The following is a 22,408-nucleotide window of genomic DNA, read 5'->3' as shown; positions in this document are numbered from 1 at the left end:
TATCGCACGCTTTCACGGGCTGCAGAGAAGCAGCCTCTGTGCCGGTATAATGACCATAAACCGCGCCGCCAGGACAATTTTCCATCCTTTGAAATTGAGCAGGCAACGGGCTTTTGTGGCCGCCAAAACCGTCAAAACCGCACTCTGGCCCCCCGGATGAATTTTCCCCTTCTTCCTCACCTCAGGGAAGGAGGCTGTGAGCCTAACGGTACTAACGCTGTTGTGCTGGACCTCCAGCGGTTTCTGGAGCCGCTAGAAATGGGCCGCGGGGCGGCAGATATCATCCTTCTTACCGCTGCCTTGCAATGTCTGATGTCACGGGGCTAGTTTTTAGCCCCGTTCACAAAATCAGGAACTTCTGGAAGGTGAAAAAGAGTTAAGTTGGGCGGCACGGTGACCGACTGGTTAGCACAGTTCTGAGGACCAGGGTTTAAATCCGGCCTCCCCTGTGTGGAGTTTGCATGTTCTCCATGACTTTGCATGACTGCTATCAATCAAACAACATGCCTGCGTGGGTTTCTCCTGGTACTCCGGTTTCCTCCCACATCCCAAAAACATGCATGGTAGGTTAACTGAAGACTCGAAATTGCCCATAGGTGTGAATGTGAATTATTGTTTATATGTGCCATGTGATTGTCCGGTAACCAGTTCAGGGTGTACCCCGTCTCTCGCCCGAAGATAGCTACGTTAGGCTCCACCACGCCCGTGACCCTAGTGAGGAGAAGCGGTATGGAAAATGGATGGATGGATGGACATAATTGTCTGAGATTACAAATAATAATAATAAATTATCCCCAAAGTGTTATTGTCTGGAGAGCAGTGTCCAGCCAAATTAAACATCAATATCAATGTTCATAATATCCAAATCATCATTGACTGAAAATCTCTCCCAGAAGCCTCTTAGAGCTAAATATCACAGTGAAAACAATTCTGTGATGTCAGATAATTTCACGCTACACGAGCCATTGGATTTAAACCCCCCGTTAGCTGGGATAGGCTCCAGCATACCCGCAACCCTAGTGAGGAGGATAAGCGGTGTAGAAAATGGACGGATAGATGCAAAAAGAGTTTCAGCCGTTCAGTACTATATTGTTTGCAGTCTTTGCACGTTTTCAGCACTTATCTTCCAACATATCTAATGCATGAAGAAACAAAACACGAAAATGAGTTTGGTTGCACATTAAGTGACGTCCCATTCTTAATTCATAGGGTTTAATATGACGTCAGTGCACCCTTTGCAGATATAACATCGTAATCTTTTCTGGGAAAGTTTAAAAGTGTGTTTATGAGACTTTAGGACCATTCTTCCAGAAGTGCATTTGGGTCACACACTGATGTTGAATGAAAAGGCCTGGCTCTCAGTCTCCACATTCTCTCTAATTCATCCCAAAGGTTTTCAGTCAGGTTGAGGTCAGGACTCTATGCTGACCAGTCCAACTCATCCACAGCAAACTCTTAGTGGAGCTTGCTTTGTGCACTGGTGCACAGTCATGCTGTAACACAATGGGGCCATTCCCAAATTCTGCCCACAAAGTTGGGAATATGGAATTGTCCAATATCTTTTGGTTTGCTGAAGCATTCAGAATACCTTTCACTGGAACTAAAGGGCCCATAAGCTGCAGAATGTGCCGCCCCCTCGAAATTGTGGGCCGATCTTTAGGGAAAACAATAGCCAACAGAATCGCCATTGACCCCAGAGGACTCTCGGCCCACTGGGAAAAAGCCCAGTATGCCAGATTGCCAGTCCAGCCCTGCTGATGGTGTAGTCAGTGCCTAACTCCTCAGTTCAGTTCCCACTTAGTGTGAATATGAATGGGAATGATTTTTTCTTTGTGGCTTGCAATGGACTCTTTCGCCCAAATAGGCTCCAGCTCACCCGTGACCCTAAAGGTAAGCTTTTGAAATCTAATGATAGCCATTACAAGAGCTGTTTTAAAAAATGTGCAAACACACGCAGCGAGCCTTGCACTAAAGTCAGGATACACCAGGATTTGTGGTCTGCGGCAGATGCGCTGTCTGCAGAAATAGAGCTCTCGGTTTTACTGTATTTTGCATTGTTGTAGGAATGTTGCAATGTCAAAATATTACAAAGTCTAGCATACAATGCAATTCAACACCACTGCGTCTCTGACAAACACAAAACACATTTTTCACAAACACATGGAAAGTTTATTTACCACAATTATCTGACTCATTGAATACAGCTTACAATGTTTGAATTGAATCGAAAGAAAATAGAAGTTTACCAAATACTTCATAATGCTCCTGTATCACCGCTATGGCAAAACTGAGAAGACTGGAGATGCACACTTAATGGTGCTCGTCCACAGTTGGTCCCAAACTTCACATAAGGTAAACAGATCAGTCATACATGACAAAAAATCTATCGTGACCATCTAACTGTTGTGTTGTAATATATGAGTACACACACGCGTGTCATAAAGTAGCAATATAAAATACGGCAAACACACAAAAACAGAATGGAAAAAACGTAAGTTAAGAGGATTTAGTCCTCCCATCAATGATGGATTATAACCACATTACAGGGTCAGTCACATTCAAGGAGCCATTTGAATATTTTGAATGCAAAAGCAAATGAGTATAAATTGAGAAACAAATGAACAGTGAGTCAAAATGGTACCAAAAAATATTCAATTGTTTCAATGCATTGATTTTTAAAAATGAATGTAATGCAAATGAACTTCAAAAGGGTTAAAGTGTATATTTGGTCAGAGTGCAAATTACAAAACATGCCATGACTCAAACACGGGCCTAAACATTTCCAAATTTACAATCAGTTGCTTAATTAAAGTGACATTTATCACCACCAAACGAGTGATGCAGTGATGGCTTTCACACAGTATTATAAAAGCTCTATGTGGGGATGTAGAGTTCTCTAATGTAACATGGGTTTACACACAATATATATCACAGCAAAAAAACAACACATGGAATTCAGAGATATCCTGCAACTCAGATTGTGTACTACAAGGCTGCGACGTACAATAAAACATTTGCACTATTACAAAACTAGAATACGTTTAGATTTTCATGTTGAGATTTAAAAAAAATAATAATAATACTCATACTTGACCATTAAACAGTGATAGGAAAAAAAAAAAAAAAAAAACCTCAAACCAAATAATCCTAGAAAAAGCAGACTATTTACAATCCGAATTCCAAGGAAAGTGGGATGTTGTGTTAAACAAAAACAGAATACAATGATTTGCAAATCATGTTCGACCTATATTTAATTGACTACACTACAACAAAGACAAGATATTTAATGTTCAAACTGATGAACTTTATTGTTTTTGCTTTTCTACCCAATCATGGCACCCACCTGTTCCCAATTAGCCTGTTCACCTGTGGGATGTTCCAAACAGTTTGATGAGCATTCCTCAACTTTCTCGGTCTTTTTTTTGCCACCTGTCCCAGCTTTTTTGGAACGTCTTGCAGCCATAAAATTCTAAGTTAATGCTTATTTGCTAAAAACAATAAAGTTTATCAGTTTGAACATGAAATATCTTGTCTTTGTAGTGTATTCAAGTAAATATAGGTTGAACATGATTTGCAAATCCTTGTATTCTGTTTTTATTTATGTTTAACACAACGTCTCAACTTCATTGGAATTGGGGTTGTATATGTTAAATTGAAGCACAACAATCAAAAATAATATATATTTTTTTGTAAACACATAAATTAACATTCAAATGTGATTCAACTCTTCAAGCAGTAGCATAATAAAACCTGTGGCAGGATATGTGGACCATGCTAACCATTGTCAGCATTTACCGTAAAGGACAGCTGGCAAACACAATAGCAGCAAAGCTTTGAGACCCATTTGTTTATCTACAAAATAAGTACAAACGTACAAAACGTCTCCTTAACGTATTATATGGGCTGCTGTATTTGATTGGGTTATGTTTCATTGTTGAACGGATCATTTACACGTGATACAATGGGATGGAATTACTGTACAGGGAATCATAAAGACAAGGACGGTACCCTCGGGGTGAATGGTTGTCTACATGTGATTTGACGGGCCCAGTCCACCTCTCCGAATGCCTGGATCAGACTAGATGAGCACAGATCTGGTCTCTCACAATGACTCAATGTCTGACTACTGCCATAAAATCCTGCCATGTCTCGATCAAAACACTGGGAGCACTACACAACAGAGTAATCCCGCCCTCGATTGCCGTTTACATATTGTGAATTCAGTGTAGTTCAGTTACTCAGTTGCGCATTTGATAGTTTGCTTTATTGGCTATACGAGTTTCATGTGGCAGCAATGACTCACATGAGGTCAATTTGGGCCCCTATTCTTAACAGAAAAAGTAACCTTAATGACTCATTAAGAACATGACCGGAAAGCCTGTTTAAAACACAAGCCACAGTCAAAAGAGATTTATGAAAAAAAACTTCACAAATATCAACCTTAGCCTCATGCAAGGGCTGTCGTTCACGTCATTCAAGTAGAGCACTCGCATTTATTCGGCATGCGCTTGTGTCGAGTCTGTGGTTGGTGACCTCAAGTGAACAAATAAAATACCCGCACCCCCAGAATATCACAAACTGCCATTTGAAACTTATAAATACACACATGATAATAATCACTACTTAGCGGTTTTGATTTATTGCGGTGGTTTTCTGGAACGTAAACGCCGCAATAAACGAGGGTTTACTGTATTACGTTCACTGGGCTAATCTCGTCAAATCAAATTGTCGGGGGAGGCGGGATCGGAAAACGTGTCAATGCTACCGGATATAACCGTTACCATTGCGGAAACGACAACCATGGAGGAAGAGGTGCTAATTTTAATTGTGGCAAAGATTTGTGTTGGGAAAAAAAAAAGATCAAAAAGAAGTAATTGTAAGACGCAATGCTATAGATGTCAATGTGGTATGTCGCAGGGTTCTCATTATGTCACACTGTATGGAGGATATCCCCCCACCCCCCAAACAAAATCAAACATTCTACACTTTTCATTGCGGCATCGCAGGGATTCTCTGATGCCAAATCGCTTCTTGTGGATTATGTTACACGACAAGGAATTTTGTTGTTCCTGACAAAATATGTCACGCCCGATCTGGACAATTGGCTGCGATACCAAATGGGGCCAAGAACGAGGATAAAATCTCGTGGTCTGATCCAGGCATAAAGAAAGCTGGGGTTGCTCAAACTCACGTGACCCTGAACAGAATAAACGGATGATGGATGGATGGATGATTTGATAAGGATGAATTGGAATCAAAAGCGTGGGAGAGCGATCGTTCATATATTTCAAATGAGCTTTTATAGCCCTGTCTGGAAACTTAATTTCTATAAAGGCTCTTTGCTGCTGCTGAAAACCTGTCACAAAGATTAGAAGACATGTTTATATAATATGGGAAGTTCTGTGGATGTACAAAAATAATTAAGCATTTGTGTACTTTTGTTCTCCACTGAGTGAAAAAAAATTTGACCGCTTTGTGTCACGCAACGGCATTTTTGGTGAGTTTCCTTCTAGTAGATACATCTGCTTGTTACAAATGCGGGTTAAGGCAGGAAGCTGTGTCATAACTGTACTGCTTTCTGATACCATGGCAACAATCCCTTGACTTCACGTATTCTTACGGAGCTATTTTTGAGGAGCTGTGAATGTCAGGATTATTCACAGTGTATCAGGCCGTGGTTATGACTTGAGTTTGGGAAAATAGTCTTTATGTTTCAAAAATAAAACCAAAGAAAATAATGGCCCTGAGAATCCACTCCCTGTTATATTTTTTGGAATTGTGAGCTGCGAGTCTGCTGATCGTTTAAACCCATGAATATCTTTCCAACTGTCTCACAGTAATGGGGCATTTCCATGAAGATGCCGATTTCAGTGCAACACATCACATTGTAGGCCAAGCAGCTAGCTAGCACAACATACCTACCACCAACATTTGAAGTAGAACTAACATAAAGGTACAGTAGATAAAATGAGTACACAAGGTGTTAGATACTACTTACAGTCAGCATCGTTTCTAAACAGTCACTGATTACCACCACGATGACAAATGATTCCTCATGTCATGGTGTTTCGAGCCTGACTCAACTATTTCCAAGTAGAGCTCAGAAATACATCGACGCACGTTGTGAGATACTGAGATGACTTACGTGCTGTGAGTGTGCTTGTTTTCACTTGCCCAGTCAGACATACTGCACACATCCGGTTGACTGAGTCCTGAAAGAATTATTGAAACATTCAGCCCAGAGGAGACTCTGTGTTTCAGCACAGTCCCTGCATTGTAGCAGCATGGCTCATCAAATAAGATCTTTGATGAAAATTGTTTTAGCTCTTCTCCTCTACTATAAAGTCTTCGAAGTGCTCATTGGGGAGGAAACACATGTGGCATGTACTGTATCTGTTTCACTTCAAGTGTTGCCTCTGTATGAGACCATGTATGAGCAGTACTGTACCTGAATTGATTAAGATTCAGACTCAACCAGCAAAAACTGTATTACATTATCAAAATATCAAGATTTTTCCTTACATTCCCCTCATATCTGGGAGTTGGCAGTCCCATTATGTGCTCTTATGTACTTCGGTAAGTTTTGATAATGTCTTTAATCTGCCTTCTGCAGATGGGACAGCAGGCGTTGGACATTTTCTTGAGCTTCAGGCCACAGGTATAGCAAAGACACATGTGTCCACAGGCATAGATGACTGTGTCCACTGGGTTCTCGTAACAGATGGAGCACTCATCAGACCGAGGCCCACGGCCTGATGGGAAGGTAGGCGACTTAGGAAAGTTGACCGGAGAATTTGGGGTTGTTCCTGAAAAAAGTAGAAATATGATTTTAAGACGCACAACAGGCTCAATTCCAGTATAGTTGTAGATATAATCCTCACAAAATGCTGTGAAAGAACAAACAGCAGGTGACTAGAGATTCAAAAATTTAACCGATTTACAGTTACACGAAGTCATATCCAGAAGTATTTGGACAATGACACATGACACATAATCATATTATTATTATTGTTTTCCTTTCGGCGTGTCCCGTCAGGGGTTACCACAGCGACGTTTATACACACACACAAAAAAGGATTTTAAGCGTATAATTGCAGTTTTACGATGTTTGACAATAAAATATGTATTTTAGCATTTATTCATCACTGCCATTTTATACAGGTTATTTCCATTTTTGGGGGTCAAAAGTATTTGGTATATGACTGGAGTCTGTAGGTTACACGAAGCTAATACCCAATCGAAAACATTAATGTCGGGCTAGCTAAAATTAGCATGAGAAGTGACGGGAGGTATTTACCTTCAAATAATGAATATTCACACAAAAACGCTGTAGTAACACATTCAGTCAAATAATATAACAATACTCATATGCATATTCTTCCTAATCTGTGAAAATCAAGTTATATCACTGAAGTTCAATAGCACCTTTCTTCTCCTCAATAGCAACTCCATGCATGTACCACTTCTTCTTTTCCTTTCGGCTTGTCCCTTTAGGGGTCTCCACAGCGTGTCATCCTTTTCCATGAAAGCCTATCCCCTGCATCCTCCTCTCGAACACCAACTGCCCTCATGTCTTCCCTCACGACATCCATCAACCTTCTCTTTGGTCTTCCTCGAGCTCTCTTGCCTGGCAGCTCCATCCTCATCATCCTTCTACCAATATACTCACCATTTCTCTTCTGGACGTGTCCAAACCATCGAAGTCTGCTCTCTCTAACTTTGTCTCCAAAACATCTGACCTTCCTTGGCTGTCCCTCTGATGAGCTCATTTCTAATCATATGCAACCTAGTCACTTCTAGAGAGAACCTCAACATCTTCATTTCCACCACCTCCAGCTGTGCTTCCTGTTGTCTCTTCAGTGCCACTGTCTTTAATCCATACATCATAGCTGGCCTTACCCCTGCTTTATAAACTTCATCCGAGCAGAGACTTCTCTTGTCACATAATATACCTGACACCTTCCTCCACCAGTTCCAACCTGCTTGGACCAGTTTCTTCATTTCCTGACCACACTCACCATTGGTCTGGACGGTTGACCCAAATATTTAAAGTGCTCCACCCTTGCTATCTCTTCTCCCTCTAGCCTCACTCTTCCCCCATCACCCCTCTCATTCGTGCACATATATTCTGTCTTACTTCGGCTAATCTTCATTCCTCTTCTTTCCAGTGCATGCCTCCATCTTTCTAACTGTTCCTCCCCCTGCTCCCTGCTTTCACTGCAGAATACAATGTCATCTGCAAACATCATCCACGGGGATTCCAGTCTAACCACATCTGTCAGCCTATCCATCACCACTGCAAACAGGAAGGGGCTCAGGGCTGATCCCTGATGCAGTCCCACCTCCACCTTAAATTCCTCTGTCACACCTTCAAGACACCTCACCACTGTTCTGCTGCCCTCGTACATGTCCTGTATTATTCTAACATACTTCTCTGCCACTCCAGACTTCCGCATGCAGTACCACAGTTCCTCTCTGGCCACTCTGTCATAGGCTTTCTCTAGATCTACAACAACACAATGTAGCTCCTTCTGACCTTCTCTGTACTTTTCCATCAACATCCTCAAGGCAAATAATTCATCTGTGGTACTCTTTCTAGGCATGAAACCATACTGTTGCAAATACTCACTTCTGTCTTGAGTGTAGCCTCCACTACTCTTTGTCATCAGGACCAACTGCCTTTCCATTTTTCATCCTCGTTAATGCCTTTCTAACTTCCCCCTTACTAATTATTGCCACTTCCTGGTCCACCACACTTGCCTCTTCTACTCTCCCTTCTTTCTCATTTTCCTCATTCATCAACTCATCGAAGTATTCTTTCCATTTATCTAGCACACTACTGGCACCAGTCAACATATTTCCATCTCTATCCTTAATCACCATAACCTGCTGCACATCCTTCCCATCTCTATCCCCTCTGTCTGGCCAACCTGTATAGATCAATTTCTCTTTCTTTAGTGTCCAACCTGGCATGCATGTCATCATATGTCTATTGTTTGGCCTTTGCCACCTCTACCTTTGCCCTATGTCGCATCTCAATGTATTCCTTTCGCCTCTCCTCTGTCCTCTCAGTGTCCCACTACTTCTTAGCTAATATTTTTCCTTGTATGATTTCCTGTACTATGAGGTTCCACCACCAAGTCTCCTTCTTTCCTTTCATGCGAGAAGATACGCCAAATACTCTCCTGCCTGTCTCTCTGATCACCTAGGCTGAAGTGTGGTCCAGTCTTCTGGAAGCTCCTCCTGTCCACCGAGAGCCCGTCTCACCTCTTCCCAAAAAGCTGCACAACACTCGTCCTGTCTCAGCTTCCACCACATGGTTCTCTGCTCTGCCTTTGTCTTCCTAATCTTCCTCCCCACCACCAGAGTCATCTTACACACCACCATCCTATGCTGTCTAGCCAGACTCTCCCCTACCACTACCTTACAGTCGGTGACCTCCTTCAGATTGCACCATCTGCAGAAGATGTAATCCACCTGCGTGCTTCTACCTCTGCTCTTGTAGGTCACCCTATGTTCCTTCCTCTTCTGGAAAAAAGTGTTCACTACCGCCATTTTCATCCGTTTTGCAAAGTCTACCCCCATCTGTCCCTCCAAGTTCCTTTCCTGGATGCCGTACTGACCCAACACTTCTTCATCACCCCTATTTTCCCTTCACCAACATGTCCATTACAATCTGCACCAATCACGACTCTCTCTCTGTCTGGTATGCTCAGAACAACTTCGTCTTTCACCTCTAGGTCACATCCTACCTGTGGGGCATAGCCACTAATCACATTATACAACCCCAATTCCAATTAAGTTGGGACGTTGTGTTAAACATAAATAAAAACAGAATACAATGATTTGCAAATCATGTATGGCCGATATTTAATTGAATACACTACAAAGACCAGATATTTAATGTTCAAACAGATAAACTTGATTGGTTTTAGCAAATAATCATGAACTTAAAATTTTGTGACTGCAACACGTTCCAAAAAAGCTGGGACAGGGTCATGTTTACCACTGTGTCACATCACATTTTCTTTTAACAGCATTCAATAAACGTTAAAATTAATAAATAAATAATAAATAAATTAATAAATTGCTGAAGCCTTGTAGGTGGAATTATTTTCCATTCTTGCTTGATGTACAGCATCAGCTGTTCAACAGTCCGGGGTCTCCGTTGTCGTATTTTACGCGTCACAATGCGCCACACATTTTCAATGGGAGACAGGTCTGCACTGCAGGCAGGCCAGTCTATTACCCGCAGTCTTTTACTACAAAGCCACGCTGTTGTAACACGTGCAGAATGTGGTTTGGCATTGTCTTGCTGAAATAAGCAGGGGCGTCCGTGAAAAAGACGTCGCTTGGATGGCAGCATATGTTTCTCCAAATCCTGTATGTACCTTTCTGTCATGTACTGCCCTGCAGTACCGTTTTGGAGCCTGGATGGCGCTTTCCGCCCTCTCGTCCTCTCTCTCCCCTCCCCTCTCTGTTTCAGCTTCTCCTCAAGCTACGCACCTGTCCCCAATCAACCCTCAACACCACCTACATTTAAGCCTGCATGTTCCCAGAAATCCTCGCCAAAGTATTGCAGCCTCTCCTAGCGGTACCACTGCCCACCCTACTCACGTAAGCTACTCAACTCCTTGTTCCCAGTGTTCCTGACCCACGTCATTCCTGCCAACCGCCTGTTCTGTCCACTGCCTGCCACCTGTCCACGCCGCCGCCTGTCAACACATCCAGGACCACTTCCATAACCTTTGCTCAATAAACTGTTCATCATTTTACATCAGCCTCCGCCTGCTCTTGGGTTCAGCTACTTCCCACACCTGACACCTTTCAGCATTAATGGTGCCTTCACAGATGTGTAAGTTAGCCATGCCATTGGCACTAACACAGCCCCATACCATCACAGATGGTGGCTTTTGAAATTTGCGACCATAACAGTCCGGATGGTTCTTTTCCTCTTCGGCCCAGAGGACACGATGTTCACAATTTCCAAAAACAATTTTAAATGTGGACTCGTTGGACCACAGAACACTTTTCCACTCTGCATCAGTCCATCTTAGATGAGCTCGGGCCCAGTGAAGCCGGCGGGGTTTCTGAATGTTGTTGATAAATGGCTTTTACTTTACATAGTAGAGTTTCAAGTTGCACTTACGGATGTTGCACCGAACTGTATTTACTGACATTGGTTTTCTGAAGTGTTCCTAAGCCCATGTGGTGATATCCTTTATGTGGTTTTTGATGCAGTGCCGCCTGAGGGATCGAAGGTCACGGGCATTCAATGTTGGTTTTCGGCCTTGCCGCTTACATGCAGTGATTTCTCCAGATTCTCTGAACCTTTTGATGATATTATGGACCGTAGATGATGAAATCCCTAAATTCCTTGTAATTGTACGTTGAGGAACATTGTCCTTAAACTGTTCGACTATTTTCTCACGCACTTGTTCACAAAGAGGTGAACTTCGCCCCATCTTTGCTTGTGAATGACTGAGCAATTGAGGGAAGCTCCTTTTTATACCCAATAGATGGCACCATCTGTTCCCAATTAGCCTGTTCACCTGTGGGATGTTCCAAACAGGTTTTTGATGAGCATTCCTCAACTTTCTCAGCCTTTTTTTCCACCTGTCCCAGCTTTTTTGGAACGTGTTGCAGCCATAAAATTCTAAGTTAATGATTATTTGCTAAAAACAATAAAGTTTATCAGTTTGAACATGAAATATTTTGTCTTTGTAGTGTATTCAATTAAATATAGGGCGAACCTGATTTGCAAATCATTTTATTCTGTTTTAATTTATGTTTAACACAACGTCCCAACTTCACTGGAATTGGGGTTGTACATAACACCCTCAATTTCAAGTTTCAGCCTCATCACTCGAACTGATTCTTTTTTTCACCTCCAAGAAATTCTTTGCCAACTCTTCTTTTAAAATAACCCCGATTCTACTTCTCTTCTGTTCTACACCATGGTAAAATAATTTAAACCCTGCCCCTAAACTTCTAGCCTTACTGCCTTTCCACCTGGTCTCCTGGATACACACTGTCCACTTTTCTCCTAATCATCAAGTCAACCAACTCCCGGGATTTTCCTGTCATAGTCCCAACATTCAAAGTCCCCACATTCAGTTCTAGGCGTTGTGCTTTCCTCTTCTCTTTCTGCCGAAGAACCCGCTTTCCACCTCTTCTTCTTCTTCTTCAACTTCGACCCACAGTAGCTGAATTTCCACCGGCGCCCTGCAGGTTGATGGCGCTGGTGGCGGACTTTTTAACCCGGTCCACGACCGATCCGGTATGGAATTTTTTGGATGAACGCTCATATTTGTTTGTCAAAGTTTTAAGTCGGATGCCTTTCCTGACGCAACCCTCTGCATTTATCCGTTCTTGGGACCGGCCCACAGTTTGCACTGGCTTGTGCCCCCCATAGGGCTGCGTTACCACGTGCATGTACCACACTGCGCCTAAAAGGCCAAGGCACACATAGTAAGCAGATGTTTATTTTTATCTTTTGCTATTATTTTAAGATGATAATAATTATTATTTTACTTGTTACTAATCTGGATGATCTTTTAATTTATATTTAAAGTTGAGTTTTGGTATTTGAATAAATACTGTTTTTAAACCAACGAATAATCATGTTTATTAATCGTGATTTCAATAGTAATCAAAATTAGTGATCCTTATTTTTTCCATAATCACTCAGCCCTACAACACACCCAACATATTGCTACATCTGGCAGCAGATGACGCAGCAGAGGGCCTGTGAAGTGCATGCCTTTGTTTCTAACTAACTGATTCCCTGCTTCTGTAGTGGCCGTATGGGTGGACCTACCCCCTGCTGAGCTGCAGTAAGCTGCCGAGCACAAGCCTCCGTTGAGGACAGGATCTGAGCTGCCGCTGCCCAGGGCAATTGGAGTGTGCGGAGATGAGGACGGCGAACTGGGGTTCGACCCGGCCCGTCTATCTCCAACATAAGTAGAGCCTACAGAAGATAAAAGTAACAGGATTAGACAGTGTCAATCTCTATAAGAACTGCACTCACAAAACCTGTCAGCCAACTTTCCAGTTCCTGGTAGAATTAGAAAAGGTATTATCTTCCTTCCATTTCAGCCTACGCACTGACATGTTGCTGTTGGCAAAATGTATGATGCAATACAAAGGAGAGCCTTGATGACTTAGGCAGGAGAATTGATCTCCATCTCCTCCTCCAGTGTGTCAAAATTGTCCTTGTGCATGACACGAAACCCTGAGTCAATCCCTGACATATCATTAGTGCACTCCCACACGTGTCAACAGACGAATGACAAACAATATTGTGAGGCAACCAGAGACAAACTACGTCAAAAAGCATGCCAGCATTTAATACTGTAATAGTTGGTTTAGAAAAAGGAGGAAGTTGCAAGTCCAGACACACTGCCCAGATAATAAAACAATTATCCAAGTTATGTTGCTATCGTAACACATGCGCTTAATAAATTTGCACTTAGCTAAAATGACGGAGGACTGATTTAATAGTTGGGGGATATACAATGCCCCTATGTTCTTTCTTTCCTGGTAAATGGTCAGTAGACATGGGAATAGGGAATATATGATCCTAATTTACCCAGTGAGACTCGACCAGGACAAACCAGGTTGGAATGGCTCAAAATTGAGTAGTTGTCTCACATTCCTTCACCTAAAAGTATCCTTGAACAAGATTATGAACATTGCTCATGATGCTGTGGTATCATGGGAAGAACCATGTAGCTGCAGAACTGGCTGAAAAAAGGTAAATTCATAGATGGGACACATAAAGTTCATTTTATGAGTCACAAAAGAGATAAAGAGTGAAGAATCAGAAGCAACTGTAAGGGAAAGGCGTGGTGGACCTGGAGAGGAAAATGAGCTGGTGTAGCAGCATGTGGTGCACTGCGAGGATCTGAATAACAGCTGTCTGAAACCCTATTATCTACGTCACCACGTGAACATGAGGCACAACATGTCATTAGCCCCTTACATTTTTCAAATTGAAAGTGTTAAGAGTTAAAAAATCCAAACTGCTACAGCCCCATTCTCGTATTGCATGTACAAATATTAAACTTAGGACTTAACATTGTTGGTACCGACAGATGCTAAGAGGCGGCTTCTTTTCCAAGAGATTTGTTCAAAACCACAGCAGGTTACAGTTGGCTTTAACCTCCATCATAACAGAAAAGGTGGCTCTCATTTTCCATCATGTGCGATGTGACGAACGGACCAAAATAAAAAAAAATAAAAAAGTTTGACACAGGTGATTAGTACACCAATTGCGAGACACTTTCACATAAACAACAACAACATTTTAAGACCTTGTAACATGCAAGCCTTGTCCGGAATTCTCTATTTGGGCCGTAACACCTTCTGTCCATCCCCCTATAAATCCCCCTGGGCTGAGCTCCGAGGATCTGGTGTGTGTGATCCAGCCTGATAAGCACAAGATTAAACTGACCTATGTAAACAACAAAGAAAAGCTTACTGGAGGCCAAAGCACTGACTTCCTCCACAGCTATTCTTCATTCCATCCAACTATCAATCTTTAGTGCTACAAATACAGTGTGGTAAGAAGAGCATCCTCCTTCAAAGCATCTGAAGCATGCAGAGTAGCCAACAAGTTAGGAGGGTGGAGTTTGACATGACGGGTCTTTGGTCAGTTTGGGACTTAATAATAAGTGCACACATTCAGGGATACCGCTTGCAGACCTCTTGAGGACGTCAATAGCCTTTCTTCACTTTTTGTTGTTCAATTTTGTTGGTAACAGGAAAAAAAGAGGGGATAACATTTTCATTTATTTTTCAAATGATAGCTCTGCTTAACAATGGGCAGTTCTTAATATAACTGCAGCAAACTATCTCAGGCAACAAAAACAAAATGTTCAACTGTTGTCTATTAGCAAGTTTAGATTGGATGAGAGCACAAGGGCTCAGCAGGCAGTACCCTGGGGTCATGACTTGTCCTGCTGAATTCATTGTTCATAGTTTTAGTTTTGGGGAAGACCGAGTGAGACGTTCCCTTGGTGTGCATTGTTTGCAAAGTGAAATGGGTGGGGTGCTGTCTCATGCTTTTAAGTACACACAGTCTACAAAGACAGAGGGTGGAACTTCAAGTCTTACAGGCCTAAACATTATGATATGTATGTTAGGTCCACTGCACACTGAGAGATGCAACCAACCAGCCGCCTCGGTAAGGCGGCCGAGGCGGCTGACACCTCGGCAAGTTCTACCGGAGGTGAGAGTTGAAACACCTTCTGACAGGGGATTCTGCCAGACGTTCCCAGCAGACCCTCACAATACGTTTGGGCCTGCCAGGTTGGACCGGCATCTTCCCCCACAATCGGAGCCAACTCACCACCAGGTGGTGATCAGTTGACAGCTCCGCCCCTCTTTTCACGCGAGTGTCCAAGACATGCGGCCGCAAGTCCGATGAACTGACCACAAAATCGATCATCGAACGGCGATGTAAGGTGTCCTGGTGCCAAGTGCACGTGTGGACACCTTTATGCTTGAACATGGTGTTCGTTATGGACAATCCATGGTGAGCACAGAAGTCCAATAACAGAACACCACTCGGGTTCTGATCAGGGGGGCTGCTCCTCCCAATCATGCCCTTCCAGGTCTCACTGTCATTGCCCACGTGAGCATTGAGATTCCCAGCAGAACGATGACTTCCCAGCAGGAGCACTCTCCAGCGCCCACTCCAAGGACTCCAAAAAGGGTGGGTACTCTGAACTGCTGTTTGGTGCATAGGCACAAACAACAATCGGGACCCGTCCCCCCCACCTGAAGGCGGAGGGTGGCTACCCTCTCGTACACCGGGGTGAACCCCAACGTACAGGCGCCGAGCCGGGGTGCAATAAGTATACCCACACCAGCGCGGCGCTTCTCACCATGGGCAACTCCAGAGTGGAAAAGAGTCCAACCCTCTCAAGAGGACTGGTACCAGAGCCCAAGCATGGTACCAGAGCCCAAGCACTGTGTCACACCGTCCCTGAGTGTGAACTGAACCAACGCTGCCTGCACTGAAGTCAGGCGAATCTACCACTACACCATCAGTGACTTTGTATGGTAAATATTAGTAGGCTAACTTTATCTGTCAAAAAAGTGTAACATATTTCAAAAGCAGGACAAAGTGTTCAAAATTACATTGGGGGGGAAGGGGGGGGGATCAGGGAGGACTCTCACTGTAACGGACATGCTCCCCGCAAACGGAGGTGACACAGTGACTCCCCACGGTTTGATAAACTGCATCCTCCAAAGCTGCCCTGCTGTGAGACTCCCACAACAAGATGCTTTGGACCCTCGAAATGTTGGTTTACAGTCATCAAAGAGTCCTGTCTTCATTTGAACTCGCAACGGCCCAAAAGGGACCGATCGACGATGGGATGCAAATACAGCAACAAACTATTTGCTTTATATCCAAACGTGCACGCAAGGTACCACACACTGGCGTTTGAGAGGACGGCAACCCGTGAACTCTCATCTGATGTTTCACCAAGGATCAATGTCTGTCTTAATATTTGATGAACTCTGCAGAAATATTCTAAATGTATGCCGTGGTGTCTGTTTGTAAAGTGTGTCAAATTTACAAACGCAACTGTGAGATTTTGTGAATTGTTTGTCTTGATTTGACTTCAAGCAGCATGAAATGTGATATGAATCATAAGCAGTTGATTTGCCAAAACTAATGTATAAACATTGTATGTGCTTGACCTGTGAGTAAAGAGAGTACCAAGTTGAGGTTATTTTATATTAATATATGATTTTAAACCCATTTTATCAAATTTGTAGACAAGATTCAAGGTGATGGGTGCGGTCTTCTCCGTCCCTCTTCGACACGCCCCTGGGGTACTTAACCCTGGCGCTCGTGTGTTTTCTCTCTCTAGTGTTTTTTCTCTCCTCTTGCTGGCAGCTCGCCAGCCGGGCTGGCAATGGGCCACCCCTCCCCCTTTTGCCCTTTCTTTGTTCGGGCACACGGCTCGGTAACCGCAGGCCTTGGAGATGGAGATTCGGCTCCCTAGCCTCCGTGGAATCTCGCTGCTCAGCCTCCCGAACAGTTGCTGTTCGGCTTCCAGCCAACCGTCAGTCCTCCGAACTTGCGAGTGGATCCCGGAAAGGAGGCGGGGAGAGAGATGGACCACCCCCAGAGACCAGCTTAGTACGGTCGTGAGTAGACACAGCAAAACTTTTGCCAGATGTTACAATATTATTGCCTAATAATTTCGGGGAAATTACTAGCTTCAGACAAAATCTCAACTTTGTCCTCACTCTCTCGCATCCGCACTGGATGCAACAAACGCACACGTTAGCAACTTTAGTGCAGCACACGATGTTCTATTTCCGTTTTCGTACGCCTATTTTCCTTCTTTTTATCTTTATTAGTGTTATTTTCTTTATTTCGTTAGACCCCTTGTGTATTTCCCTCTAGATCCCTTGTAGATGTCATTATATATATGATAAAATTCCACTCTTGGTCATATTTTGTGTGTGTTCTGAGTTTAAGTAAACCTCTGTCATCTCGAACTCAAAATTTCATATGTCGCAACCTTCAGATTACGAGACTGATAAGTTTCTCGTCACTCCCTAAATTTTATCCACATAAAAAGTGACGTGGTTCCCCTTTACTCGATAAAATTAGTTTGATTTGAACAATTAAACTTACAATTACGCGAAAGTAACGAACGCCTTCGTTACTTCCGGCTTATTCTTTTCTCCTAAATGAATTAAATTTTTATTCAACTAATATACGCTACAGTCACTATGTTTGCCTTGGGCCCCAAAATAACTAGCTGCGGCCCTGGTTCGATCCAGTGTCGCCGCTGCTCGGCATGGCAACCAAGCTGTGATTAGCGGCTCGTGAATTGATGAAGAAGGCAGCTCGGTAGCCCTGAGAACTAAGGTGAATTGCAAGACACGTTGACCATCGACACTTCAAACATACGTTGCGGTCATTTGCAAGCTTCAATTTGGCGCCAAGTGGCATCACGTCTTGTCTTCCCTATGCGATGCTCCCCGCAACCGGGAAAGCCCGTGAGCCTGACTGCTTATCGCCGGCAGCAGCTGGACGGCAGATTGAAGCATTTTACCAAGCAGCAGAAACACTAAACCACTTACACCGCTCACACATGGCAGAATGAGCACACTCCCTATAACTTTTATCAGGAAAGGCTGTTGACGCATCCATTTTTGAATCGCCAGCATGGCTAACATGGGCAATATTCACTTCGCCACATCCTGTTTCAATTGGGCAGCACGAACCTTGTGAATGGTGACAAAAGGGCCCAGAACAACTTCCAAAGAAATTAGAGGGGAACTCCAAAATCAAGGTACATCAGTGTCATATTGCACCCTCCGTCATTGTTTGAGCCAAAGTGGACTTCATGGGAGATGACCAAGGAAGACACCACGATTGAAAATAAATAATAAAAAACTTAGATTGGAATTTACCAAACTGCATGTTGACAAGCCACAAATCTTCTGGGAGAATATCCTATGGACAGACGAGGCACAACATCTTTATGTTCACAGCAAAAATGAAGCATACCAAAAAAAGAACACTGTCCCTCCCGTGAAACATGGAGGAGGCTCTATTATGTTCTGGGGCTGCTTCGCTACATCTGGCATAAGGTGTCTTGAATCGGTCCAGGATACAATAAAATCTCAAGACTGTAAAGGTATTCCAAAGAGAAATGTGTTGCCCAGTATCAGAAAGCTTGGTCTCAGTCGCAGGTCATGGGTCTTGCAACAGGATAATGAACCAAAACACAGAGCGCTCATTGAAAGTTATAAAAAAAAGTTATAAAAAATGTTTGATTGCAGTGATTTGTCTCAAAAAGTTGTGCAACAAAATATTAAATTAAGGGTAGCATATTTTTTGTTCAGGCCTGTCTCATGAGTTTGTTTTCATCACAGTGGCCAGACACATCTTTAACAGAGTACCGTATATTCACGACCATAAGGCGCACTTAAAAGTCTTGAATTTTCTCCAAAATGGAAGAGTGTTGCCTTTTTTTTAAATTTTTTTTTTTAGTATTTTAATTTTTTTTGCATTTCCTGCCGACACGCTGCTTACACAGAGGAAAAGCGGACGTGGCTGAGGACACGGGAAGGCCACGCCCCCAGTAGGTTATAGTGCCAGGGTGTTTTAATTATTTATTTATTTTTTACCGCTTGACTGACTGGGAGCATTTCCAGGGTGTGCATTGTGCAAAACAACATCGGTTTGGCTAAGGACCCCCAAAAAAGTCACCTAAGATGTGACACGCTTACGAAGAACAATTTAAACTGCAAGCTATCAGTTACGCAGAAGAACATGGGAATCGAGCAGCCGCGAGAGAATTCAAGATCAATGACTCCATGGTTCGCAAGTGGAGGAAGCAGGAAAATGAGCTTCGCCAAGTCAAGAAGATGAAGCTGAGGAAAAAAAAAAAAAAAAAAGAAACAAAAAACGCGGAAACAAGGTGAGGTGGCCCAGTTGGAAAACCAACTCGAGCAATGGATTAATGCGCAAAGAACAGCCGGGAGAAGCGTCTCAAGTCACCATTCGACTGAGTGCAATAACTCAGGGCTTGCTATCATTCCGGGAGGCTTGACGAACCGCTGGACATCCTTGTACACAGGGCGTTCAAAGTGAAGTGAGAAGCGTGGGAGCCATGGATGACAGCGAACACAGTTTTACTAAGACTAGGAGGCAAAGCCGGGTGGGTTACGCCACAATTTGTGAATGCATTGTGGATGCTGGGACTTACGTGTCTGCTTGCACTGTTGTTCGAGCTTTCGCACGGCAACAAGACTGTCTCGAACCTGCTGTGTTTGATGGAGAACTTGCCCAGCTGTTCATTTCGGATACAGAAGATGAGGACTTTGGTGGATTTGTGGATGAGGATTGATCAAAAAATAACGTGAGTACATTGTTAAATATTTCAATAAAGTACAACCGAACTCAGTTTTACTCCCGCTGCCTTTTTAAAAAAATTTTTTTAGCGTGCATGCATGCTACCGTATGTTTTAAGCGAGCGTATGTTTTACCATGCCTACGCCCAATAATACGGTGTGCCTTATGTATGTGTTAAATACAGAAATAGACCCCGTAACTGAGACTGCGCCTTTTAATATGGTGCACCTTATGGTCGTGAAAATACGGTACATGACTTTACTTTGTCTTTGTAATAAACATTTTATGTTGCAGAAACCCAAAGAGGGACCCAAGCTTGCATGTTTTGACAGACCTCACTCTAACTTAAATTCAAATTGAAATCTTGATTGCTCTCCTGTCAACACAAGACAATAAATCAGCATCAGATGAGATAAGTTACATGCTGGAATGTAAAGAATGTAGAAAGATTACAGTACATGACTTGATTTTGAAAGCTGGTAAGGAGACCTGTTCTATTATTCTTCTGTTTCTGATTTGGTGTTGTGCCAACATTTTTTCTTTCTCAACTATGGAGAATATTAGCTTGGGGTGAATATCATTTTACATCATGCAGTGGATAGTTAGATGGACTGGTGAAAGATCATGAGATGTTTTATAAGAGGAAGTTATAACTAGGGCCTGACCCATAGCTCTTGAAATTGGTAAAACTCATCTGATTTTTTTCCGATTATTTTCTTTTTTTAAAACATAAACACATTACAACATCAGACAAAGATAGAAATTGGAATAAAATCAGCAAAACAATTTTGATTTCCGATTTCTCTCGACGTTGTTAAATACTGATGAACAAAGTATTAAAAAACAGTCAAATGTTGTGCCTGTAATTCATATCTTTATTGTTGTAAGCATTAAATGATCAAAAAACAAGTAATTTGATTCACAAAGTCCGCCACCAGCAACGTTAACCTACAGGGCGGCGGTGGAAATTCCGCTACTGTGGGTCGAAGACAAAGGAGAGATGGAAAGCGGGTTCTGAGGCAGAATGAGAAGAGGGAAGCAGAGCTTAGAACTGAATGTGGGGACTTTGAATGTTGGAACTATGACAGGAAAAGCTTGGGAGTTGGTTGACATGATGATTATGATTAAGGTTGATCATCCAGGAGAGCAGGTGGAAAGGCAGTAAGGCTCGAGGTTTAGGGGCAGGGTTCAAATTATTTTACCATGGTGGAGATGGGAAGAGAAATGGAGTAGGGATTATTTGAAAGGAAGCGTTAGCTCAGAATGTCTTGGAGGTGTAAAGAGTATCAGATCGAGTGATGAGGCTGAAACTTGAAATTGAGGCTGTTATGTACAATGTGATTCGTGGCCCACAGGTAGGATGTGACCGAGAGGTGAAAGAGAAATTCTGGAAGGAGCTTGACAACGTAGTTCTGAGAATCCCAGACAGAGAGAGAGAGACAGAGAGTCGTGATTGGTGCAGATTGTAATGGACATGGTGAAGGAAACAGGGGTGATGTGAAGTGATGGATAAGTTTGGCATCCAGGAAGGAAACTTGGAGGGACAGATGGTGGTAGACTTTGCAAAAAGGATAGAAATGTCTGTAGTGTACACTTTCTTCCAGAAGAGGCAGTAACATAGGGTGACCAACAAGAGCGGAGGTAGAAGCACACGGGTGGATTACATCTTGTGCAGACGATGTAATCTGAAGCAGGTTACTGGCTCTACGGTAGTGGTAGGGGAGAGAGTGGCTAGACAGCATAGGATGGTGGTGTGTAAAATGACTCTGGTGGTGGAGAGGAAGATTAAGAAGACAAAGGACGAGCAGAGAGACGTGGTGGAAAATGAGAAAGGAACAGTGTTGTGTGGCTTTTCGAGAAGAGCTGAGACAGGTTCTCGGTGGACAGGAGGAGCTTCCAGAAGACTGACCACTACAGACGAAGTGATCAGAGAGACAGGCAGGAGAGTACTTGGTGTATGTTCGAGTAGAAAGGGAAGAAGGAGACTTGGTGGTGGAACCTCAAAGGAGAGGAAATCATACAAGAGTTTAGCTAAGAAGAAGTGGGACACTGAGACGACTGAGGAGAGAAGAAGAAGAAGAATCACCTTTTATCGTCATGAACATGCATGCATGCACACGAAATTTGTTCTCTGCATTTAACAGAGAGAGGCGAAAGGAATACATGGAGATGTGACATAGGCATATGATGGCATGTATCCAAGGTTGGACACTAAAGAAGGAGAAAAAGATCTATACAGGTCGGCCAGCCAGAGGGTCAAGATGGGAAGCATGTGCAGCGGTTTAGGGTGATTAAGGATAGAGATGGAAATGTGTTGACTGGTGCAAGTAGTGTGCTGGGTAGATGGAAAGAATACTTTGAGGAGTTGATGAATGAGGTAATATGAGAGAAAGAAGAGTAGAAGAGGCAAGTGTGGTGGAACAGGAAGTAGCAATGATTCGTAAGGTTAGACACTAAAGAGGATGAAAAATGGAAAAGCAGTTGGTCCTGATGATATACGTATGGAAGCATCTA

General features: G+C 43.0%; 1 protein-coding gene across 2 annotated transcripts in view; it reads right to left on the bottom strand.

Annotated features, from left to right (window-relative positions):
• Nucleotides 1-2,152: 2,152 nt before the first annotated feature.
• Nucleotides 2,153-22,408, bottom strand: part of neurl1aa (neuralized E3 ubiquitin protein ligase 1Aa) — a 64,629-nt gene continuing 44,373 nt past the window's right edge. For both annotated transcript variants that reach the window (XM_061678798.1, XM_061678799.1), the window contains exons 5-6: nucleotides 12,821-12,970; nucleotides 2,153-6,806 (exon numbers count right to left, since the gene is read on the bottom strand). In XM_061678798.1, the coding sequence (XP_061534782.1) occupies nucleotides 6,565-6,806; nucleotides 12,821-12,970 (392 nt within the window). In that variant the 3' untranslated portion in view covers nucleotides 2,153-6,564. The remainder of the gene's footprint in view (nucleotides 6,807-12,820; nucleotides 12,971-22,408) is intronic.

The sequence above is a fragment of the Phycodurus eques genome, chromosome 6 (genome assembly GCF_024500275.1).
Source record: "Phycodurus eques isolate BA_2022a chromosome 6, UOR_Pequ_1.1, whole genome shotgun sequence".
NCBI classification, from domain to species: domain Eukaryota; kingdom Metazoa; phylum Chordata; class Actinopteri; order Syngnathiformes; family Syngnathidae; genus Phycodurus; species Phycodurus eques.
This window is presented reverse-complemented; position numbering and strand designations above follow the sequence as displayed.